This window comes from Callithrix jacchus, chromosome X (assembly GCF_049354715.1).
Source record: "Callithrix jacchus isolate 240 chromosome X, calJac240_pri, whole genome shotgun sequence".
NCBI lineage: Eukaryota > Metazoa > Chordata > Mammalia > Primates > Cebidae > Callithrix > Callithrix jacchus.
Window position 1 is genome coordinate 100132797 of NC_133524.1, and position 8787 is coordinate 100141583.

Genomic DNA, 8787 nt, shown 5'->3' on the forward strand with positions numbered 1-8787 from the left:
CCATGTCTGTGGGAAAATTTCCTTCCACGAAACCGGTCCCTGGTGCAGAAAGGTTGGGGACCACTGGTCTAGCTAGCGAATGCTGGCAAACTGCAATCTCGGGAGACATTTGCTATCAGAAGCCATCTCTGAAAATGGGGAATCTTCAGGATCACTTCTTCTCCGAAGAGGCTATTGCATCCAGTCGCTGTGGAAATTCAGTACACTATTGAGAATCCTAATTGTCAAGGGCCAAAAGATCGATCATTTAAATTAGCCTCCTAAATTTTATTAAAAGGATTTTAGAGAATTCTTATTCCAACCATTTGAGAGAAACGTTAAATGCATAAAAAGACACATAATGCTATGGCAGCTAGCCTTAAAACATTTTGCTTGACAAAAGAGCCAAGAATCTGTCCTAAATGAACTTAAACTCCTGTGTCTGCTCAAATTGCCCCTGTGAGAAAAACAACAAGGGTCACTCTAGCTTGCGGCCTTTGAGTGCAAATTCTGCTCTTTCACCTCGACGCCACGGGTTGCATTCCTGGCCAGGAAACCAGCCCCTCTAGGTTTAATATTTCTGTGACGTTGGGGAAGTACCTATTTCTTATTGACTCATTTCTCGCTCCTGTATAGGTTTTGATTTCCTGTCTTCTTCCATCTGCGACGAAGACACATGAGGCCCTTTAGTCACTGCCTGTAAATAGCTGAGAATCTAAGACCCTAGACAATTTGATGGGACAAAAATGTGGATTGTATCCTGTTAATGGCTAGCAAAACTTTCTTTTCTCTTTGAGCTGTCTCTGGGGTTTGGGGCAGTTCGGCATCTTGTAAAACCTACTTTTCCCACTCTGTGGAGATACTTCGTGCATCCTTGGCTGAGTCGTAATCTTGGTCAAACTTAACTGAAAAGGTACCTTTACTTTACAGATAACAAAACAGACAAGAAAAGGGCAAAAGCAAGAAATACTGGCTGTTCGTCCCGGTTAAAATCTAATAAGAAGAAATTTCCAAGGATTTGTTAAGAGCCCGATAGTCAAAAATCAACTCAATTTATGTTAATACTTAAGATACACACACACACATGTGTATGCATGTAAATTTTATATATTCTGCCTAAAAATATGCATATGTCTATACATATGTCCATATATTGGCTACCCACGTAGCAAATCAACTTAAACATAAAGGAGTGCTCATAAATGAAATAACTAGCCCAAATACCTTTCAAGTTCACAGGACCTAAATAAACTATGGGGAATTCAAGTACTTGTAAAAGTTTTGGTAAAACAAAGGAAAAATATCTGTACACCTCTAATTAGAGAGTTTGAGTCTACAGTCAGATACTGTCTCTTTCAGATGTTTTAAGGTCATTAAATAGTTACTTGTGTAATGCCTTCGATACTGGCTTGTCTAGGAACTTATGTCTTTAAACTTAAATTTTACAGGTCCGTGCGGAGGCCTCACTCCAGGCACTGCCCTTTTCCCTAGGCTCTACATCTCATACGTAATTAAAACTACTTACCTCCTGGGTTATTCAATAATAATAAGGGCTACTGAGAGTTAACATTAAAGTTAACACGTACAATTAAAACTTCCGGATACAAGAGAAACAATTTTATGTACAAGGTATATTTAAAAAGCAACACGAGTTTTTGGAATTTACAAAAGGTCATAAAAAGGAATGGTAATGCAGGTTTTGTGAGGAAATGTAGTGCTGGCTAGTTTAAACGTTTTTAAGGACTGCTTTAAATTAAAAAATACAATTAAAGAATTACGAAAAAGTGGGGAAAAAAGAGTAAAAACGTAGAAAGCTTCATTAAATATCTTATCTCTTGGGCAAACCAATTAAAATTGAATGTATTTATTTCAGAAGATTTTAGGAAAATTAGCTTTGACGTTAAGCATACACTAATGTGAAGGTAAAATTTGGAGACAGGTAGTAATCTATTTTTGTTTACCTTCTGCATAAACACGAAACTCAGAGGAGGGAGGGAGAGAGACAGAGATAGTCAGTTGACCTCACGCTTTCCTCATCAGTGCTGATGATTGTTTGGGAAACCGAGCCTCAACTCCATCAAAGAGTAAAGGTTTTTTGCTTTTCAAAACCTTTAATTCATCACTTTGGTTAGATAAATGACGGTTATTTTACAGTGACCTGGGCTCCTATTGAGAGCAAGAGTTTCAAACCTTTGATACTAGAACAACTTCCCCAAATCCATGCAAATTCAGAATTCACTCTTTGGACCTCATACCAGCTTTTCGGATATTATGTGCCCTGGAAGTCTGAGAGAGACATATTAGGCTTATTTGGTCTCTTAACATCATACAGGAAACACTGGCAAATATGAAATCACGCTTAAACTTCTTTGGGTTCTACCTGTATAAGAGTGTTAGGAATATATGTCCAAAAATTGAATGAGATTCCTAAAATTCTAACCTGTCTTGGGATATGTTATTCATAATAATTGCTGTATGCCACAGAAATAACCAAATCTCCTTGTCAATTGTGGCTTTCACCAGGGCTATTAAAACATGTTTGTCATAAACCATAAACTGACAATTCTTGTTTTACTTTGATTTTTCTCAAAAAGTCGTTTATAAGCAGCGACTGTCAAAAATTTTCTTCTCTAAAAAATTCATGGTAGAAACTCCAGCAGGCACATTTTCTTTTTTCTCAGATGGTATCTGGCTCTGTGACCCAGGCTGGAGGGCAGTGGCACGATCTCGGCTCACTGCAACCTCTGCCTCCCAGGTTCAAGTGATTCTCCTGCCTCAGCTTCCTGAGTAGCTGGGACTACAGGCATATGCCGCCACACCTGGCTAATTTTTGTATTTTTAGTAGAGACAGGGTTTCACCATGTTGGTCAGGCTGGTCCCAAACACCTGACCTTGTGATCCACTGGTCTCGGCCTCCCAAAGTGCTGGGATCACAGGGTGAGTCATGGCGTCCAGCCGCAAGCACTTTTAAATAGAGGTTTCTGATAACTTTAGAGATCATACCACTAGACTAGGAAAAAGCATTTCAGGGCTCCAGTTGAAAAAACAAATGTGGGCGTGAGGATTGCTAACCCAACAACAAGCAGAGCAACAGTTAATTACATGGAACTGAACAGTCAGTGAACTAAAGATTTTCTCATGACATTTTTTGAGCTGTATATAGCTAACAAAATATGGGATGAAGTATACTTTGTCCCATCATATTTATACACAGCTGTCCATACTCTTTTGAGCCCAGGCATAAAAATAGATCATTTCCCTTGTGTCTTTGGACATTAACACTAAAGGCTCCCAGGAATACATGTTAAATAAGTTGGCATGCTTCATGTCCTAATGATCTGCCATTGGCAAGCTGATTTCTCCATGAAATTAAGGAGGCCAGGGGGACCCCTGGCCACTACGTGGGTAAATTGAGAAAAGTATTTAGGATTTAATCTGGTTTCTCCTAGATCCTTATAGCAAAGGGGAGAGAAAAGAGACAAATTAGCCAAGGAAGCACTGAGGAAAAGAAAGCCAGCAGTGGGTGATTCAGAAGGTGCTCAATGTATACAGATACCCTGCTCTGGAAACAGGTGCAAGGGAGGGACTGGAAAACCATTAGCTAAAGAGGCGAGGCATGTATTTCATGGATCCAATCAACCATCTCTGCAGAAGCTAGGAATTAAGATGTGGGAGATACGGGTATTCAAGAAAGATCTCTAGACAACTCCTTGTCTGATGATCTGGACCCAGGTAAATTCAATGGGAAGCCAACAAGTGTTTGAGAATTTTCTACTAGAAACAATGTCATCAGACTACACTGCATGGAGCAAAGATGGGCCAAAAGGAAAGGAGGCTGTTAGAGTTCCTGGACTGTACAGATAAGAGAGGGACTGATGGAGCTACTCAGCTGTGACCGCTCCTTCATTCTTAAGACAGGGAAGAAGGACTCCAACGTAGGGTCAAAGGTTGGCATGGCCATCAGTGCCCCCAGGAACCAGGGGCACCGAAATTGGAGACTGGGCCATCTTGCTCTTGGTCCCAGAAACGGAGGTCATTTCCCGGGTCCCAGGTATATGTCTCACATCCTCGGTTTCAGAGGGATGGGCTGCAAGGAGCCCAGGCTGCAGCGACAGCCACCACCTCGCTGCCCAGGGCTTAGGGTGTGAAGCTGTTACCCCATTGGGCCTCAAGGACAGAGCATTGAGCCCCAAGTAGAATGTTTTCCGCCCATACAATCTAACGGAATTTGCACCATTAGTTTTAAAACTTGCTTAGGGCCCACAAACTCCAGTAGTGTTTCTGATTTCCTGATTTTGGTATGATAAGCCATATCTGGTACCATTTCCACAGCTATATTTCAGAAGCTGATAACTCGTCCAGCTTCACAGGTGCAGTGGTGGAGAGAATTCCTGCCTCAGCATGAATCATACCTGGAGTGTCACCTATTCCAGATATAAAAGACTTTCAGATGACATGATGAAGGGTTGATTTCGGAGTCGGTTAAGACTTTGGGAATGTTATGATTAAATTAATTCAGGCAGGGAAGTGGACGAACAAGGTGTGCTAATATGGATGGAGTTGTGTCTCCCTATGTAGAAGTCCTGGCCCCCTACACTTTAAAATGTGACCTTATTTGGAGACCGTCTGTACACAGGTCACTTTGTTAAAGTGAAATTACGATAGTGGGTCCTTCCCAGCAGAATTGTGTCCTCCTTACAAAAAGGTGGCAATTAGCATCCAGAACTCTGAGATAAAATTAGTGTTTCAGTAAGCCAGTCTGTGGAATACTTTTGCAGTGGCCCTAGAAAACGGATAGAATAAACCTGCATCAACAGAATTAAAAGCATACAACCAATTGAACTTCCAAAGAACCACACTCATCTAATCACAGGTTTCCCCTTAAACTCCAACTGAGCATCCCTGGACAACTAACCCTTACTAGATAAGACTGGGACACCTGATCACACTGTGTGCTGTGGAGCTGCAGGTGCCGCACTGGCTGACGGGGATCCGAGTGGAGCTTGTGCTGCTCCATCAGGCAACACGGCATGATCCCCATGATATGTAGAGGCCAGTCATGAAGATTTTCAAAAACAAAATGTTCTAGCCTGAGGAAAAGCAGAATCAGATAAATCTAAATAAGTGAGATTCCATTACCAGGGAGCCTAGAAGAGGTATTGTTCCTTGCACTTTTTGTGGCAGTTTCCTCTGTAATGTGTTTGGGTCCTTGCCTATGTTTTGAAATGAACTTTATGTTACAGGGAGTGCTGATAAAATGTTTGACTGCACTGTGCTTGTCCCATTCATACTATTGTCCCTACATTGATACTTCTTATTTGTGGTTTATGCAGTGAAGCTGTTTCCCTTAGTTTCTGCTTTCTGTAACCCACAGCATTGCATTACGATTGCTCGCTCGGTTCCCTGTCTCCTCAATCAGCCACTGAAATCTATATCAAATGTGTGAGCTTCCTCTTCTGAGCTTCACAGGAAACCACGCTTTTCCTCTTTCTTCCTATATTTTGCCAGCATCAGTCCCCTTGCCCCCTCACTCTTCACTCCCCAGAGCCCAATCAGATTTCATTGCTAACCCTATTTTATTAATGCTCCTCTTTGATGTCTGAATTTACAAGTGGAAAACACATAGTCCAGGGTAAAATATCCCAGTGGATTTGGTTTCTCAGAAAGACTTGCCTAATTACACAGATACGCAAGGATAACTTTGGAAATTTATTAGTATGTCTTAATTCACAGAAACATTGGCAATTTACAGCAAAACAATTCACATAAAGAGAATTAAGCCACGGAGTGAGATGTGGTGTTTTGGAGCAGGCACATAGATAGCCCCGTCTCTGAAAGGGAACAGGTTCCTGCAAAGCGTCTTTGGTTTTTGAAATGTTATTCCGGACATGTAGGACCATTTGACGGCACCATCCAGAGGGATTCGTTGTGGCTGATTTTGTGGGGGTTTCTCTTGGTCTCCTTGTGCAGTAAGTATTTCTCTTCAACTATTTTCATAACATTTTTCTAATATTCTGGAAACAGAGCAAGGAAAAAATCCCGATGAGGGGACTTCTTGGTTCTACATCCTTTCTCTATGGATCCCGAGTGGAGCTCCCAGGGTGAAGCTTCCCTGCTTCCCATCTGCACTACTCAGGGAAGCTGTGGCTACTATATTGCCCTGCCCCCATTTCCCTCTTGACCAAGCGGCCGTCTGTCAAAGTGGAATAATCCACGCGGCTACGTGTTAGGTCCCTCTGGGGTGGTACTTTCCCACTTCTGAGGGGCTCAATAAAATTTTGATTTTTGTCGTTTATCCAGCTTTTGTGTCACAGTTTCACTGAGAGTGCCATCCTTTACTGGTTTCTACATATGAAGGAGAAGGGTTGTTTATGAGATGCTTGCAAATGCACGGGAAACACTTAACAAAAATGGCCAATGTATTGAGCTTCAAGGCACCACATAATAAATTCCTATGGGTTGCAATCCCAGGGAATGTTCTCCTGTCCACATACACGGGAGGCTAGAAATCGATTTAAAAGGAAAGCAAGGGGAAAGTCACCAGCTGTTCTGAATTTCAGCAATACACTTATAGAAAAAAATGCTAAAAGTGTAAACACTTGAGACCCAGAGGAAAGCACAATTAAAGGCAGCCTATGTTAACATTAATATGAATATTAATATGTAACTCTCTTGAGGAAATAAGCATTATCTTACTTCTCCTAATGGCTGACAATGCTCTGCATAACTTGATGCTAGGGGCAAGGAGCATATACTAATTTTAGCTTTGGATTCATATCCTAAAATGATCGTGATTACAAACACTGAAAACGAAAACATCAGGTAAAGAATCACACCCCTGTCCCTTGAACCACCAGGCTGAATACCACAGGAAGGCTGCTGTGGGTTCAGCCTGGGTCACTCCCCACATTGGGACAATGACTGTTGCTCATAGACTGCAGGTCACTCTTTTGCTTCGCCGCTGTACCAGTAGACCATGAGCTGTTTGCGGGGACACTCCCAAATCCTGCTGATGCATACCTGGAAGTAAGGAAGGGTTCTGTTCAAAAAGAAATGAAAAGATTATTGTCAGGCTCAAAGCAGAATGAATCGCATGAGCGATCTCAGACTCAAGGAAGTGGGGAAATGGATGGACCCTTGAAAATGTTCTTTGGCTATATGTACACTGTAAATGGGCCTCATTTGCTTATCTACATGGATTCCTGATGGGAGAGATGTTGAAAAGGTTTAGGATGGTTACCTTGCTTCTTCTATCAGCGTATTCACTTTCTCTGTTTCCATAACGCACATAATGAAGTTCTGGAAAATTCCACCGTCCAGTCGCAGGAGAATGAGAGTGAAAAAGGCGAGTATCAGCACATTGATAATACCACCGTAAAGATAACCTAGAAATATAACTAATAAAAACGGCCATTTGGGAAACTGAGGAAATGAAACACGGGCACGGAAAAGCCCACTGCTTTTCCTTGCAGCAAATTGTACAACAGATATATTGGAGCTGACCCTGTTTATTACTGAGGGAAAAGTGCTCGAAAACTCCCGGGACACCGCACGACACACGCCTGCTAAGTCAGAACAGTGTCACCCACCCCAGCCTCCAGTGGGGTTCTCCCCTTAACGGGCCACTGGTCTTTCGGGCCACTTGCGGTGGCTCTGAGCAGAGCCTTTGGGTTTCCGTGGTGCTCGGGTGCTGCTGAGGGAGCTCACTTGCCCCGGTGTACCTGAGGACGGCATTCGTGCCCTGTAACTCCGCACACTTGCCCGTCTTCCCCGGGAGCAGCAGTCGCACGGCGATCTGGATGTCCCAGGGGGTGATGGTCACCCGCTTGGCGTAGCGAGCCAGTTGACCAGCCTCAGTGGCGATGCGGTCCAGTATGTCACGAATCATACACTCCATGACACTGAGGGCCTCTGGGGAAAGGCTGAGACCCTGGTGAACCTGGTTCAGCGCCGAGGGGAAATAGGTGACGAAGCCGTCCTGAAAGCTGTCCCCGCCGCAACCGGCGTGGTGCCTGCCGGACCCTCGGCGCCCTCGTTTCTCCTGCTTCTGGGCCGTCGCGGAGCTGGCCTCTTTGGGTTCCTGGGGGCTCTGGTCTTCCTCAGAGGTTGGCTTAGAGGAAGGCTCAGCCATGGCGGAGGCAGCGGCCGTTAGATGACAAGAACAGACGTTGACGGTTGAGCACCCGGGAAAGTTGGGGGCGGGGCACTTTGGAGTTGGCGGGGGTTTGCGTCACAGGCCAACTCGACATCTGGTTGGATGAAGTGTTACCCAGGGAGCCTGTCAGCAAACCTCACTGCCTTTAAGGTGATTGGGTGATCCCACTGCTTGTCATCATGTCAACCAATCACAGTGGTCGTCTGCCAGCCTAGGCGCCCCCTGTGGCCTACGTCAGAGGCACTTACACAGATGCCTCACAGGGCAAAAGCGCATCAGCCCTCCTCAGCTGATACACGACACTCCCTGCGCACTTTGAAGGGTGTCACTGAAAACTCCCAAAGTTCAGCAATTTCAGGTCATGCTCCTTGAAGAGAGACAGACCTCCTGAGCCCAAGGCCATTATGCGGATGCCAGAGGAACGACCGTGTCCACGTGTGGACCGGTTCTCACCCATCTCAGAATCTACTGTTATCCCTGGCTAAGCCACCCCGGCTTTAGCAGGAACTCCCCGATACGGCCGCCAAGGGCTCCTGGGCAGAAGAGGACCTGGCGGTCTGGCTGCTGTCTTCAGTTCTGATCACCATCTTCAGTGAATCAGGAGAACGAGGAATGGCCATACCACAGCCTCCAAGCCGAGAATAGAAACGGAA

General features: G+C 44.3%; 1 protein-coding gene across 2 annotated transcripts; it reads right to left on the reverse strand.

Moving 5' to 3' along the window:
• Positions 1-5675: 5675 nt before the first annotated feature.
• On the reverse strand, positions 5676-8160 carry LOC144581174 (histone H2B type F-M-like). Of its 2 annotated transcripts, XM_078363868.1 has the most exons (4): positions 7701-8160; positions 7220-7278; positions 7000-7018; positions 5676-5993 (listed from the first exon to the last, which is right to left on the reverse strand). In XM_078363868.1, exons 1-2 carry the CDS (start codon positions 8108-8110, stop codon positions 7242-7244), a joined length of 447 nt encoding a protein of 148 aa, XP_078219994.1. In that variant the 5' UTR covers positions 8111-8160; the 3' UTR covers positions 5676-5993; positions 7000-7018; positions 7220-7241. The 2 variants fall into 2 exon arrangements, with proteins under 2 accessions (XP_078219994.1, XP_078219995.1); XM_078363869.1 differs by lacking the exon at positions 7000-7018.
• Positions 8161-8787: the final 627 nt, after the last annotated feature.

What these genes read in the sequence shown, in the direction of transcription:
- LOC144581174 (XM_078363869.1), bottom strand. Translation starts at nt 8,110, where the DNA reads ATGGCTGAGCCTTCCTCTAAGCCAACCTCTGAGGAAGACCAGAGCCCC. An exon ending in GGCACGAATGCCGTCCTCAG is followed by an intron (nt 7,279 to 7,700) that starts GTACACCGGGGC and finishes GGAATTTTCCAG; the next exon opens with AACTTCATTATGTGCGTTAT.